Genomic DNA, 16776 nt, shown 5'->3' with positions numbered 1-16776 from the left:
GATTTGGGAGAATGGAAATATGTCTCATCTAAAAATTGACCATGTTCTGGGGACTCTCCAGCCCAATGTTTGTGTTGTAAGCGGCATTCCAAACCCATGTCCACATAGGTAAAGAGGTCTCGGGCTGGCAGGCAGAAGATATTTTCGACAAGCCATTACATTTACTGTTACTTTGAGGTCTGTCTACAGAAATATGAGTGGAAATAAGTGCATTAGAGGACCTCAGAAGGCTTGGCAGTGCATTTTAAATGCTTATCTGAGCCACAGGAGTTAGAAATCTGGGATGGAAATCTCCTAAGAATAACCATTCTCACGAAATTTCCAATCCCTCTTGTTTTTGGCAGAACTTAAAATTCCGAGGAAATGGTTCATGTCGCAAGACTTCTATGTGGTGCTGGCCAGCACCAGGAAGGAGAGGGGCTCAGGAAAGGAAAACTGAACCAATGTGGCTGCGTGTTTTCACGCCTTTGAAAAGGTTTGGGTTTGGCTCAGCCCAGGAAAGAGCGCTTGGGGTTTTTATTTTGTGCCAGCTTTTTCAAATACCATTCACCTGACTCATGAAGCTTTGAACATCAGGAGGAAACAAGGAAGGAATAAATCTTGAATACTCTTGATGTTCAAACATGCTCCTAGCAGGACTCCTCGCTGGGGGAAAGAACAGAATACTGCTGGAGCAAGATGTACTCCTGCCCCCCTTGCTGAGGGTCAGAGAGAGCAGGGCTTGTTTATCCTCATTATGTCCGAGTACTCTAGGCGATACCATGGAGCCAGACTTGGTTTCTCCCTTAGATAGTTCTCAGTGCTGCCCAAGGGAGACAAGCCAGGACCACATTTTTCTGCTTTTTCCAAAATTCTGCTGAAATTCTAGAGTTCAGTAAATGCCTGTTTCCCTATCTTTTTCAGAACCCTGTCATCTCGCTCCTCTCCTCCTGGTAAATGCTGGTCCCACTGCCCAGAACTTCCCGGCACCTGCTGTCTGCTGCACCAACTCCAGTTCTCTCCAAACCCAGTTCAGACCTCAACCTTAATCTCTTTTTTTTTCATTTTAGCTCAGTTTAATTTCAGATAATAAACACAAACTTCTTATACAACAAAACAAGTACATGCAAAGTTACAAATATAGAAAATATAAAGTACATGCATATTTCAAAGACCAGTTAGTGTCCACTTTGGATTCTTATACAAAACTATTCAGTGCACATTGTAAGCCTAAGGGCCACGCAAAAAGGTTCCCACTTTTTAGGGTTATTTATTGCCTTATGAAACGGCTAATGCATTAGACACTTCAGATGTTACTGCTCTAAAAACTTCTAAGTTTGCCATATGCAATATATGTATTTTATATCTATCTTACATAGAATACCCACATAGTGCAAGCCAATAACATTGCAGTATAGTAATAGACATTTTCTAGGTGACAGTAACCTCAACCTTAATCTTGCTAAACATAATAAACGGCCCCCTCACCTCTACTACTTCTTCACTTTGTACATGTTTATATGATTGCACGCAAAAGAGAAAATTACATTCTTAGCACAGGGCCTAGGGCACTGTAAACACTTGATAAATGGAAATGGATCACACAGCACAGCACTATGAAAACTTTTTCCTTTCTGCACTACATAAGCCCTCAACCAACATCAAACTCATTCCACTTTCTCGAACTCCTATTAATCGTCATTTGCCATTCCCAGGGTGACTTTTCCCAGCAGCTTCTGCAGGCTTCCTCTCTCCTACAGGTCACTTTGTCAGCCTTCCATTTTCAAATATAAAAGAGCATGGGGTCAGTACTTTTCCACCAGCTGGTCTAATTCTAAAGTGCTAATTGAGAGGCATCTTACTTCTGTATTCTAGTACTACATGCAGCCCTGAGTTACTGGATGGCTGATATTACAGTAATATTTGAAATTGAAGTATGGGGACTCTTCCCCATGAAGTCTTAACAGGATAAAGTTAATCTGATTGATTTTATTTTTCAGGTTGCTGGTAGCTGAGTACTTCATCAGATTAAAGCATGAGGTGGCATTAATGAAGCCAAGGTCAAGGGTTCAAATCTCTGTCTGGTCCAATTAAAGTGATTATTTTTCACATTCCTTTTCCATTCCCCTCCACCTCAGCCAAATCTCCTGCAAACTAGTGCACTCAAGTGAAAGTGTGTCAAAAAAAAAAGAGCACAGGAGTAACGTGGTGAAAAACCACTCTTATTTCTAGAAAAGTCAGTTGGCAGTGCACGTGCTATCGCTGAGTGTGTGTGCATGTGTGTGGTTGCACACAAGAGAGCCATTTTTGTCTGTGCTCAAGATAAGTGTCTGTCTGCTTATCTGTCTACCCATCTTTTTTATAATTTGAGAAGCATGCATTTTTTCAGCCAGATGGAAGGATTATGTTACTTGAGCACTGGTATTTAATGTATATTATCACATTTATTACCATATCAAAACCAGATGTTTAAAATTTGGGCTCGAAATTCCACAATGCAGATTGTATTACCTCAGGGTCACCCTACCACCTAATGCTCTCTGCTCAGCTGTATTTTGTTATGGCTTTAATAGAGCAATAATATGTTTCCACAAGTCTTAGTCTGGTATTAGATGACATGTGGACTAATTTTGGTGGGTTGAGCAGACTGGTAGGGGGTTATACAAACCAGAGCAATTTGCTTTCCCAACAGTAAGAAAATATGTTAAGAATTATTGAGGATAGTCAAGGCATCTCCCCTCTCTTTCTCTCTCTCTCTTTTTGTTCTTTCGTTCCTTTTCTCCTTTCTTCTCTTTTGTTCTTTATCTTTCACTGCTTTATTTAAATTTGTTGTCATTTTCACTGAATCCAAATGTCCCTCAACCTTCCAGAAACAGAATCTACTTAAATTACTTTTTTTTAATCTCACAAAAGCTACTTGAAATCTTCCTCTTATTTGCCTTTCTTACATTGCTTCTATAACGATAAAATTAAAACAAACAAGTTCAGAAAATTGATAACAGTCCCATTTAAAAAAATTATAATCAATGGAATTTAGATAAGGTGAAAAAAAGAAATACAAGCCCAAGTGGCTCTTGGCCAGTGATTCATCTGTTTACATTAATAGGTTCCAGCAATGGCACTACAGGCACAGCAAGTCTGTTTGCCACTGGACTTAGCAAGCACATAAGCTTGAAAATAAACTTTGACAATGTAGATCTCTTTGTCCTTTCAGGAATGGAAAGCATTATGTACTTCAAAGCACACTACGCCTGATTTGAAAATATAGTTGGGATTTTGTTACTGTGGCGATTGGGAGGGTCTTTATCCTGCACACAGTACATGGATGCTTCGTGTGTGAACAGGGCTCGAGCCACAAACTCGTGAAAGCAAATGACCCTGGCAACTTTGATATACTCATTCACAAGGAAGAAACTTCTGCCTTTTAAGTTCTCTGAAACAACTGAGATATGATTCCTCACTTTAATCAGGGGATTTCTTCCTGAACCAAACTGCAAAAATAGAGGATTTGAGTAGCACATTTCACTTGCATATAGCAGTATTTGTTCATTTTGAGTGTTTTTGGACAGGAAATTGATCTACAGGGTAACATTCACATAAAAAAGGAAACAGTATGGGACGATGGCTTGTTAGTCCAAGTGACTCTGTTTTGGAAATTACGGGCAAGAAACCTAGGAGGAAGAACGGCATTAAAGATCAAAAGCATGATGACTCCTGATGAAAACATCACCAAATGATGAACCCACGCGCCAAAAGGAATTTCTACTGTAAGTATCTTTGTAATAATCAACTATCTTTTTTTGTTTTCAAAATTGCTATAGTATGCTGAGCAGATTTCCAAGCGAGTATTTGATGTAGAGAGTCTTCATTATAGACAAGTCTGTAATTAAACTCATTGAGTGGTTCCAACAGAGAGTTAGTTACTAGAATTTTTTCCATGACCTTGCAACACTGAAATAAATTGCATGTTATTTTGGGAATGTTTTATGTGATCGGCATGATATATCAGGCTTGTATTGTGTGATGTATTGCTTCTGGGAATGCAAAATTGATCAACATATATATCTATAAATTCCACTGCATTTGGATTCTGCTAATTTGCTTTGATTTCATATGAGGTTAGTCCTATAATCAAGATGCTCATATATAGATTCACACATACCATTTGTAGAGAAACTATTAGCTATTTCCCGTGGAAGTCTTATTTGAATGAATGAGAAAAGATGGCTTAGAATCTGGGAAATGGGAGAAGAGAATGTATGAAGGCTTAAACCAAATCCTGGGAACTAGCTACTTGGTTCCTTTTACATTTTCATAGTTTATTTGGTAAGAAGTCTTCTTTGAAAATTATTTAAGTATCTCTATCTAAGACTTCTCACATTACAGAAATATTTTTTGGTCTTAGGAATGAGAATCACGCTTATTAAAACTGTAACCCTGTGTAAATATTAAATATAGTAAGTCCATTTTTAGCATGTAGTACATACCTAGCAGATATTGTTTGAATTCTGAATAAATCCTGGAGTTGAGTATCAAGACAAATACCAGGATTGTACAATAATCATTTTATATCAGGATTTTACTTTTTGAATTTTCCATGCATGCGACTGAATTGTGTTTAACAAGGAATTATATAACAATCGGGTCACATTGTTCTGTGTTCTTCAACAAGGGATTGCTTTAAAAGTCAAAATTTTAATTCATTGCTATTTTTGATTGTTTTCCTTTTGAAATATAAGAGTTTGCTCAACTTACTGTTCATTTGAAAGACTGTCACACAGCTTTTAGAGCAATGCAGCACATAAAATAACCAGGTAGCAGCCTGTTTCCTATTAGTATGTAAGGTTCTGTTGTTGGTTTGTGGCGGTGGAGCTTGTAGTTTAGGAGCCACCTGGCGGAGGTCTGATGGGCAGGCCAAGACACTGGCCCGGTCCTCCACGAGGGAGGTCATCTTTCAGATGTCTGGACATGAAAATAAATTGAGATGTGAGTGAATGAAAAAGCTGTTGGACCCAAGCTGAGTGTCTCTAGAGGGATGAAGGAAAGGAAGTGAGTGGACAGCAGTTGGACAGGTTAGGGAAACTCTTCACCAGTGCTATCTCCGTCTTTGCAATGGAAGATAACGGGGCTCTCGTGTTCTAAGTCTTTTCTAGACTGCATTGTATAGACATTTATTACACTGAACTCAGGTCCTTCTGCCACCGCAAGTAGGAAACAAGGATGCTGTACATGTGATTTTATTGTGCCTAATTAGAAGTGTTGCTGGGTCCTTTGGGGAGGAAGTAACAGAAGCTGTATCTAAGCAACAATTATCATTCAAGTGAAATGTGTTTGGATAATTGCATATACCTTTTGGATAGACTTAATTGTATCATATATAACATCACATATAAAAACGGATAAGCAAATTATCCTGTTAGCAGTTGAGTTCAGTCTCCCACTTCACAGTGCATTTTATAGATAGTGTTTTTTCAGGAATGTCCATCAGAAGGTAGTTCTAATTAGAATAAGACGGGCTAAAGAATTCACTTGGAAGTTATTTTAAGAATCAGGAGATTTGTGGATATCATCTGCATGGATACTTTTCCAGGCTAAAATCATCTAGATGTATTATGCAGAATTCTGGGATTTCAATCAAGAAATGATGCAATATTTTAGAAGTTCTCAGGCATTTAAATTTTTTTTAAGGAAAGAGAAGTCTTTTGGTTATTGCATGAAAGTCAAGCAATTTGTGGTAGAATGACTATAATTTTGAGGATTATCTTCAAAAGAAACACGTTGGTTTAGACCCCAGAGCAGGACAGCATCAGATGTAGTTATTGATAATAAATGATAATGTGAATTTTCATGGTATATTATTCTTATTTTTTAGTTACTTATTTGACATCCAAAGATCTATAGCCAGAGCTTCCCAAAGATGTGTTGCATCAGGAGGGATGAGTCTCCTACTGCCAGGGGCAGCTTGTTGATGAAAAAGTTCAGCAAGAAGGGAAAAACCAATGTTTTGAGTTAGACAACTGTGCGCTGGAATTCTGTAGCCGTCACTTACCAACCGTGTGAACTTGGACAAACTCTCAGTGCCAAGCCTCTAATTTCCCATCCGTAAAATGAGTGAATAAGTCTTCCTTCTTTGAATTGTTACAAAAATTAAATGAGATAATTTATGTCAACTGCCTGGCATACAGTAAGTGTATGATAAGGTGATTAAACTTTCTGGGCTTTAGGGATCTAACTTTGAGGTCCTAATAATTCTAGCTATTTAACCTAAATTCCTTGATATATCTGTTCTGCACTTATTGGCTTCTTAAGACAAGAAAATTGTAAATCCAAGTTACAAGTTCAGTGAAAGAATGAGTTAAGGCCAGCAGAATGCATGATTTGAAAATAGTGAAGAGGTTTTCATTTGTTTGTTTGTTTTAGACGGTTTACATGTACTAGATGGTAAAAATCCATTCAGTTGGGTATTCAACAGTGCTTGCTAATTAATTTCTCTGTTCACTTTTTATGTATAACCTGTGTTTAATAATTTTAGGAAATCTACTGTAGCCAGCAAAGCAAAGTAATTTTCAGTAGAAGTGATATTTTTGGAAGTTTAATGTTTAAAATAAAGCTCACCTTCAAAATGTTTCCTGTGACATCTCTGTATGATGGCTGCAAAATCAAAGTTTTATGTGGTAGTTTATTTTGATTATCTCATTTATTATGTCCATGTTTTCTATGGACACATGCACAGCACTGTGATTGAGTCATCATTCTTATACTACTATTTAAACTGATTCAAGCAGTGTTTACATAGCACAGATATGAAATGGTCTAGTTGCTAGATTTGCTGTCTGAAAAATCACTGGTGTTTGGGAATATGTCAACAGTGACTATTTGAAAATATCCCTTTCATCTACGTAGTGCCATTTTTCTTTTCAGGAATTTCCATGTGTATTATTTCATTTTTTCACCCTTGATCAGGGAAAGGAAGCTACATTCACTCCATTTGCTGCATGATTAGAATACTGAACCGAGAAAATGAACAGAATTGTCTAATGAGACATTTGGGTATGAAGAAATGAAACTTTGCATGTAGTATAATTTATTTAGTTTAATGGTTTTATGGTCATCTCTGATTTTGATCCAGCAATACATGATTCAACTGGTTCTCTCTTGGATTAATAGGGGTCTTAAACCTGAGCACTAATCAACACTTACTGGTATTAATGCACCCATAGTGGCCTAACCAATCAGGCACAAAAAAGATATAATATGACTGGGTTCAGCCTCAGTGCAGTGTACAGAAAAGCTTAATGTCTGGAATTTATTGTCTTCTCTACTGGCATTCTATCTGAGACACTTCAGGGCCATGAAGAGGCTCATATTTATTCATGTAGGTGTTTTGTTTTACAATGTAGTTAAGGCTACAGATGTACCCTTGGCTATCTTCCCTGGTTGCTGACATGACATCCATTTGAACAACTGCATTGTGTGTGTGTGTATGTGTGTTGTGTGTATGTCAAATTAACAGGACAAAGTCAGCTAAACTTCTGCTCCATAGCTGGTCAAAGGCTGATAAAATATCTCTTACTATACCTCAAGGCTCGTGGCCTGGTTATACCTGATGATTTCAGTGTAGTCATCAGATGTGTTCCTTGACACAACTGAAAGCTTTAACCTGCAGTAACTACAGTTACATGTGCAAGGGCAAAACAGAAAACTCTAAAGCAGTGGACACCAGATATCTCACACAAGTCACCCACTAAGTGATTCAGAAATGAAAGATGTTTACTTTTTCTTATCAATAACTTTGTATGTTCGACATGCTTTTAGCTCAGTTCCTGGTTTTTTCCATTTAGAAGCCTAACAGTTCATCTTCTGCACAAAATGCTTTTGGTTGGTGACATTTCATGAAAATGTAGCATAAAGAGGAAATCATGAAATGGATGGCTCAGGTGGTTTTACGTGTCATGGAAGGGATCCCAGCTCCTCAAGGTATTTCAGGCTGCTCTGTCCTGTGATTTCTTACTCTATGAGAAACACTCTCAGGTCAGCTGAGGCACAGTGTGGTTCTGAGGCACTAAGCAGCACAAATCCAGAGTGTCCGGTTTCCATGAGGCTGTTTGTGGTCTTCTGAAGCCCTAGTGAACAGGTCAAGGTGAACTGAATAGTAAAGTGTGAAAGCAGCCAGCAGCTTCCCCTACCTGGCCTTTCCATCTGGAGTAGAGCAAAGCTTAAAAGAGAGTTCTTTTTCCTTCATTTAAAAAGGTTTCTTTTATTTTTGAGAAAGGTACAAGTTTCCATTCCATCCAAGTGATAAAGACTTTAGAAGGTTTTATACTTGCTATGCATTAGTATATATTTGCAGTACATAATGTTTACATTCCTTGTGGGGAATTGGTACATGTACAGAACACAATTCAGTTTTTTATCCCCTTTCCCTTCCCTTCCCTCCCCCTCCATCCATTTCTTGATCTCCTCCCCTTTTTGGGACAGGTTTCCAATATACAATGTTTGCATTCCTAGTGTAGAGTTGGTGCATGTACATAATACATCAGGGTGCGGCAGATTTTTGTTTTGTTTTCATTTTGTGTATGTATGCAATATATATTAAATTCTTCTAAAATTTTGCATCAACAAGATTGTGCATGTGGTTATGTGAATTAAATATATAAAGTCTTGCAAACACCGCCATAATCAAGATGCAGAACAAATTCTTCATTTAAAATATCCCTGTTGATGCAGAAGAATTAAACTCTCACGTAACACTATATAAAAATAGCAATTCAGAATGTACGAAAGTCTTAAATGTGAGACCTGAAACTGTAAAACTCCTGGAAGAAAACAGGGACAGGGAAAGAACTTTATCACATTGGCCTGGGCAATTATTTTTTTATATGAACCCCGAAGTACAGACAGCAAAAGCAAAAGCAGCTACTTGAGGCTAACTATAAAGATTCTGCACAGCACAGTAGAAGAGACAATGTAAAGAAGAGGAGAAAATGTTTGCAAACTGTACATTTTATAAGGAGTAGTGCCCAAGCTACGTGAGGAACTCAAGCAATTCAATAACAAGAAAACAAACCAATTAAAAAAGGGCAGATAGAGAAAGAAGATGTGATATATTCTGAGGTGTGGATGAACAGTGTGATGAATGGTTTTTTAAAAAGTTATCACAGTATAATCCTTTAATGCCCCTTAAAATACCTCCCTGACTTTGAACACATCTATGCCATCATTCTTGTCACTTTCTGAAGCAGTTCTGGCAGTCCTCTTGCATACCTTTCGTTGTGCTGAACTGGCTGCCTGGATGTTGTGAATCAATTCAAAACACTTACCTTTCGTGGTCATTTTGACTTTGAGGAAGAGCCAGAAGTCTCACAGGGCCAGATCTGGTGAATAAGGTGGATAAGGACACACTGTAATATCTTTATCTGACTGAAATTGGTATTCACTTTTTGACTGGATTGAGGACATTGAGGCAGCCATGAAAAGACATTCATAAAATAGGATTTCCATGGCAGCTTCCAAAATTGGCAAGAGTGATGGGATAAATATGTCCTAACTGAAGGGGAATATCCTGACCATGATTAATGGGAAAGTGTCTTTTACTGTAATAAAATTTTAATTTAAATGTTCACTGTATTTTGTGATCACACCTTCATATATGCAACTGAATGCTATTCAATTAAAAAATAGAGAAGGCGTGTTATTTGTGACAATATAGGTAAGCCTGAAGGACATCATGTTTAGTTAAATATTCAAGGCCCAGATAGGCCAATACTGCACAATCTCCCTTCCATGTGGAATCCAAAGAAGTCAAACTTATAGAAGGGGAAAATAGGACCATGGTTACCAGGGGCTGGGATTGAGAGGACTGAGAATGACGGTGAGAGGGTACAGGATTTTCCTTGGGAGAATTAAGTTCAGTGCATCATAAGGACTATGGTGACCAGTAAGTTACGGAGAGAAGAGATTGAAATATCCTCATTACCAAAAAGATGTGAAGCGATGTATATGTTAATCAGCTTAATTTCACCCTTCCATGATGTATACACACATGAAAAATTCATGTTGCCCCTGAAATAGGGACAGTTTTAACTTGTCAATTTAAATAAAAAGTAGTGCCCAATAGATGTGACATGAAGAGTGAAAAATATCTTTGGAATATTCTGGGGAAAAGTGATGGGAAAAAAGAGCATGTATCAAACGGCAAACACAGGCTAAATGTTTGAGAGACTGATGAAATGACACTATTCAAACATGTAATGACTAGGAATTTCCCAGAAATAATGAAAGTCATACATCCACAGATACATACAATGTTAAGCAAGCTAATAAAAAGGAAATCGCACCTTCAAATTTTATAGTAAAACTGTGAAACCTCAAAGACAAATAGAACACCTTAAAATCAGGCAGAGGAAAAAACGGATTACTTCCGAAGAAATTTTAAGTAGACTGGTAGCTAATTTCTGTGTAAATACTTGAGAAATCAGATAAGAAAAATTTTTGATATTTGTGTTATCAAAGTTGTGAGGAAACACATACTCTCATACTTTACTAGTGCAGTTAAAATTGGTGAGACATGTTTGGAAAGTAATTCTAAAACTATCACAGACATACACAATCTCAGATCTAACACTTCTAGTTAATTCTATAGATGTACAGATGGATACATGGATGGGCCTGGTGAAAGAAATTGTGGTACATGCATTGTTGTACAGCTGGTCAATATGTATTTATGTAAATTACCTTAACGCACTATAACTTAAGATCCTCATTAGGATGTAACTTTAAAGAGATTGAATGCATCGAGAATATAAGAACTTTTTTTCTGTTGATTTCACTGTTGTACCTAGAAAAATGCCTAGTACAGGCACACTTAATACATACTTATTAAGTGAATTTGGAGACTATACTGAGAAGAAGAAATTGAGATGCAGAATATATTGAGTTTAAACTTTCAGGTAGGTAGGAGATGGACGATGGCCGTAGGTCATTGGGAATAAGAGTCTAGGATTGGATGTTAATGTTCAGAACGATCAGCCAGGTCTTTAGTTGTACCTGAGCCATGTGTGAGGAGGCATGTTGGGAAGAGGTCTGGGGTTCACAATTCGGGAGCGAAAGAATATCCAGCCTGGAAGCTGAGACTGAGCAGAGCCATGCATGAGAAGCTAGGGGGAAAACGGTGTTTGAATTAAAAAAAGGGTCATCACGATGAAGAATGAGAGAGATACAGTCTTTGGCACTGGTACTTAAGGGAATAATTTCAAAGGAGTGTTGGTGGTAAGTGTGTTGAGTGAAGTAAGTGGTAGAATGAAATGGGGGTATAAAAGTTTATATTTTAGTTCGAAGAAAATGTAGCTCAATTTTTATGTTGATGGTGGGGAGTCATAAAGTGGGAGATTAAACTCATACAACATAAATCACATCATGGGTGGTTGGAGCTTGTAGACACAAAAGGGGACAATATAGTCAAGCTTCTTGAAACAAGTATCTTGATGAAGCACTGACCAGTCTAGAGTAGTGGGACTAGCTCTGTCTGCTACTAGTGGAAAAGCTATACCTTGGGGCTGTTGTTCTAGGGCCTGAAATAACATCAGAACTTGCAAGAGAACTAGGACTCAGGCCACACAGTTATAACGGTGGTTTGACTGTTGTCTTCCACTGTCTGTTTAGACATGCTGGTCAGGGCGACCTTCCCTGCCTGCCAAGCTCACTCCTGCTCCTCTTCACTTCTTAAGAGTGCCTGCCTGGGGTGCTAGGAAAATGGCTGTGGATGACAAAGCTCCAAACTTCTGAATACATGGAACAGAAGGGGTGTCCATTCCAGATAGCAAGAAATATATTCAGAATACAGATGGTTCTATACTTAATAATTGTTCAACCTATGATTTTTTGACTTCATCATGTTGCGAAGGTGATGAGTATTTGGTAGAAAACTGTACCTCACAGTTTGGACTTGGACCTTTTCCCAGGCTAGCAGCAACACCAGGCAGGGACAGTAGCTGCAGCTCCTGGTTAGCCAAGTAGTCAAGAGAATAACAGGCCAATACTCACTGTGTTGTATCCTATTCAGGAAGGAACGTGAGACAGTCTGCACTTTGTTGGAGCAAGACTGTGTCAGATGATTTTGCCTGACTTGGGCTAATGTGAGTGTTCTGAGCATGTTTAAGGTACTCGAGGCTAAACTATGATGCTTCTAGTGTCTACCGTAGTTTCGACCTGGAGTGTCCTTCAAATGCCTTTGTGTTAATGGTATGGTCCCCAACCTAATCCTGTGGTGAGGTGGTGAAATCTTTAAGACATGGGGCCTAGTGGGAAGTTCTCAGGTCCCTGGAGGATCCTCTCAGAGGAGGTGGTGGGATCCCAGCCGCTTGCTCTCTTTGGATTTCTGGCCATTAGTTGGGTGGCTTTGCTTTGCTCTGGACTTCTTTCATGATGTGCTGCTTTGCCTTTTCATAGATTATCCTTTCAGTATAGTAATATAATTTTGTTTTTAGTCTTCTGAATAAAATTACTTACATTTATATTTTCCTTTTAGCTTTTCTGAAACAGAAACCTTTAAGAAATGGTTTGCAATAGAGACTTTCTTACCTTTTACATATAAAAAGGGGTTATTTTTCCTCTTGAGAAATACCCTGGGCAGGGCCAGTACTCAGCTGAGATCTGCAGTTGGACATCATCAAGTTCGTGATTGATGGCCATTTATTGTCGAGTCTGTTCCAATTGATCAGTGCCAATGTGATAATGTTTGTTAAATATTTTAAATTTATCCTGTATTTGCCATTCTCATTTGGAACACATTTCAATTAATTCTCCTTCTCCAGGTTGGAATAAGGGTTGGGGATACACAATATTGAGACGCACTCACCCACAACACTTTCTGGAGGAATGAGGGAAGAGCCTGTCTGCACATGTCTGGATTGTCCCTCCATTCTGGTTTTCAGTATGTTTGGTTAGTATCTATAGAACACACAAGCTGAACTATCTCTCTTAGGCTTCTATCCTTTCTTTTTTTATTATTGTTGTTTTTTTCTTTACAAAGATGATCATAAATTTTTAAGCATGCTATATTTGGGAAAAAATAATGTAGGAGAATTTCATTCATCATGAGTCACCATAGCACTGTTAATCAAAGTTCATGTTACCATCCTTTCTCCCTTATTTAAATGGGGTTGGTTTTACTACTGTTTTGCCAACCTTTTGGTAGCTTGCTATGTACCATTCCAAAACATGATGGATATTTTCGATGGAAGTATTTTTTAAGGATTGCTTTGTGCTGTAAACTTTGTTGATAATGTTTAGGACCAAATATATTGTATAAATATATTAAACTCAGAAAAATTACTAATAATCAAAGACAAAGTCTGACTACAAAGTCATTGAAATTGCTTTTCTTGAGTGGCTTATAAATTGGGTAAAACCTAGTGATAGCACTTATTTTCTCATGGGGCTGATAAACTGTCGCTAAACTAATTTCAAAAGGGGGATTCCAAAAATATTTTTAACATCAGTACTTCTAGAACTCAGTGGTTCTTTCATGTGCTTTTTGAACTATGGTCCTCAGTAAGATGTATGAATTGTAGAAAGCTTGCTTTCTACTTTATGCTGTGTTTCTGCCACATATTCTCAAACAAATCAATGGGATTAAAGGACCTCTAATTATAATATCATACATTAGATATTACCTCTTAATTTCATTTTATAGGTCTCCTTGTCTGGTTAACTCTTATTTTCTAGTATAATCAAACACTTTGCGATATTGATAAGAAAATTGTTTCTATAATTTCAAATGACTCAATTTTTAAAAATTAACTGTGTGTCATGGTTGATAGTTGGCTATAGGAAATTAAGTACATATCTTTAGCTGTACAATAACTTTTTATTTTTTTGGTGCTGGGGATCAAACTCAGGACCTTGCATTTGCGAGGTCGGCACGGTGCCACTGCGCTAAATCCCCGGCCCTAATAACTTTCATATATCATTGGCTAGTGAAAAAATTTTGCTTCAGGTGATCATGTGAAATACTTATGATTCTCAGTTTAAAAACTCAAATGTTTAAGAAATATGATTTGATTTTCTGATAAAAGAACTTGAATTTTATTTGTGACTCCACATTTAGCCTGCTAAAAATTTAATCTTAGGCCTTTCTTTGAGCAGCTCATGGAATACTTAGCTGGTAAAACACTATTTCTGCAATGACCCGAGTTCGATCTCCGGTACCAAAAAAAACAGAACACTATTTCTGGATATGTTGATGAAGGGATTTTGGGGAGAGACTGGCATTTGAATCAGTGAACCTTCACCTCCTGTGGGTGGGTACATCCCAGTCCCCCGAGGACCAGGATAGAACATTTGTGGTGACTGAGTCCTCACACGTTCTGACTGTCTCTTGCCATACAAACCAGGACTTTTCAAGTTTACTTGGCAGTTTCTAAGTCTCTCTCATGCAAGGAATGAAAGGAGTGGCTGTGCTGTAGCATTCTGGGCTCACAGGGAATCTCCTGACACCGTCTGCCTTAGCCCTCTATTGCTGGATAGCTTATATCACCATTGCCATCTGTGCCAGCTAATCTTACCTGTCAAACTGACTGGATTAAGAGATTTTTGGAGAGCTGATTGGTTTGTGAGGACACTGACTTCACAGACTGTTAGTTCATATGGAAAATTGGTACCAGAGAAGGGAGGTTCTTGCTGTGGCTGTACCTGATGATGTAAATCAGAAGCCCATGGAATTGATTTAAAGGAAGAGTTTGGAAAATTTGGAGAAATAGGCTAGACAAAGTCTCAGATGTCATAAGCAGATCTTGATGGGTAATGCTGATAAGAATGCAGACAGTAAAAATTCTGCTCATGAGGTCCCAGATGGGAACAAGACTCTATTGGAAATTGGTCTAGAGGCCATGCATGTCAACATTCTGTCAAAGAATTTGTCTTTATTTTCCCCATATTTTAAAACTTTGTGTGAGGTTGAGTTTAAAGGTGACAGATTAATTGACCTGGCAAAGAAAACTTTCTTTTATTGGTACATTTTAGGTATACAATACGTTTACATTTATCATTGGGTGCTTGTACCTGTACATGATGTATCTTAGTTTTTATTTTTTCCCCATTACCTGTGCACCCTTCACCCCCTCCACCCTTCCCTATTTACATAGATTTTGTTTCCATTTTTTTTTCTTTTCTCATAATTTTTCCTTTCCCCTTCCCCTCCAACCACCCCTACCCCTTTGGACCTTTTCTTCCTATTTCAAATTATCAATTATTAAATTTAATCATTTTAATCCTTATTTACACTTTCAGTTTCTCACACTAGAGAAACTATTTGGTATTTACACGTGTGTCCTATTTATTTCACTTAAGAGTATGGCCTCAATGTGCATCCATTTAACTATAAATGTGTCTAGTTTCTTGTTCTTTATGGTTGAGTAGTACTCGATTTTGTAAAAAAAACCACATCTTCTTTATCCAGTTTCCAGTTGGTGGGTGCTCGGGCTGTTTCCAAGCTTTAGCTATTACAAACTGTGCCGCTATAAACATAGGTCCACATCTATCACTGTAGTATGAGTCTTTTAAGTCTTTGGGGAATATTCCCAGCAGGGGAATAGCTAGGTCAAATGGGACCTCTAGCCCTAGTTCTTTGAGGTATCTCCATACTGATTTGCACAGTGGCTGCACCAGTCTACACTCCCACCAACAATGGAGAAGGGTTCCTTTCTCTCCACAACCCCGCCAGCATTTGTTATTGGTTGATTTCTTGATAGCAGCCATTCTTTCTGGGATGAGGTGGAATCTCAATGTTGTTTTTCATCTGCATCTCTCAAATGACCAGTGATGTTGAACGTTTTTTCATATATTTATTTGCTGCTTTCACTTCTTTTTATGAGAAATGTCTGTTCATTTCAGATGCCCATTTTTGAATTGGGTCTTTGAATTTGGGGGGTCTGATTTTTTTCAATTCTTTATATATTCCAGATAGTAGTCCTTTGTCTGAGGTACAGCTGCTAAATTTTTTTTCCCAGATTGTAGGTTGTCTCTCAGCTCTATTGGTGGTTTCTCTTGCAGTGCAGAAGCTTTTTAATAAGATGATATTCCAGTTGTTGATTCTCGGCAAAGAAAACTTTAAACTGCCCAACATTCAGTCTGTGGCATGGTTACTACTGAATGCTTTTAGCTGGATTTATAGGGAGAATCAGGAGCAAAAAGCAGAGATTTTTTAGTTTGGCCAGAAAACAGGCACATGTGAAGTTGGATCCAAAAGAAGTGTGGTTGTTAAAGAGATTAGCACGATTACAAAGAAAACAACTCTTTGGCAGGTGGAGGTGGAGGCAGTAAGATTGGAAGTTTGAGCTCAGGTTGAGTAACTGAGCAACTTAGCATTATGGAGTTCCTGAGGTGTCTACCTAGATTTCAGAGAAAGGACTAGGAGGGTCAATGTGTGACAACATCAAAGTTTCTGCTGGTAACCTCTGAGATGACAATGTGGGGAGCAGTGCAAGAGAGGCTGAAGTTCCTTTGGAAACCTCAGGAAATTAAAGGTGCTAGGAGTGTGGAATGTCTGTCAAGGAAAGCTGTAGCCTGAGAGTGGGACCAGCCTCAGAGCGGTGCCATATAGGCTGCAACCAGCAAGGCTATAGGGGCAGGGCTCCCCAAGCTCTCTGGATCTCACATTCCACCACTGTCCACCCTGGATGCTGGACATAGAGCTACAAGACTTAATGTTTGCCCTCCTGGGTTTTAGTCTTTCTTTCACTTGATTCTCACCTATTCCCCTATTTCTCCCTTTTGAAATTGGAATGTTTATCCTGTGCC

At 38.2% G+C, this 16776-nt stretch overlaps 1 protein-coding gene across 1 annotated transcript in view; it reads left to right on the top strand.

Annotated features, from left to right (window-relative positions):
- The first annotated feature begins 3172 nt into the window (after positions 1 to 3172).
- Positions 3173 to 16776, top strand: part of Kcnk2 (potassium two pore domain channel subfamily K member 2) — a 183024-nt gene continuing 169420 nt past the window's right edge. Inside the window, exon 1 of the mRNA XM_087194234.1 lies at positions 3173 to 3746. Within this exon, the coding sequence (XP_087050360.1) occupies positions 3713 to 3746 (34 nt within the window). The 5' untranslated portion in view covers positions 3173 to 3712. The remainder of the gene's footprint in view (positions 3747 to 16776) is intronic.

Source organism: Heterocephalus glaber, unplaced genomic scaffold, assembly GCF_053883595.1.
Source record: "Heterocephalus glaber isolate CG9 unplaced genomic scaffold, H.glaber_assembly_v1.0 deba00001600, whole genome shotgun sequence".
In the NCBI taxonomy this organism is placed as follows: Eukaryota; Metazoa; Chordata; class Mammalia; order Rodentia; family Bathyergidae; genus Heterocephalus; species Heterocephalus glaber.
Note: the sequence above shows the minus strand (reverse complement) of the source record. Positions and strands in the feature narration are given on the sequence as shown.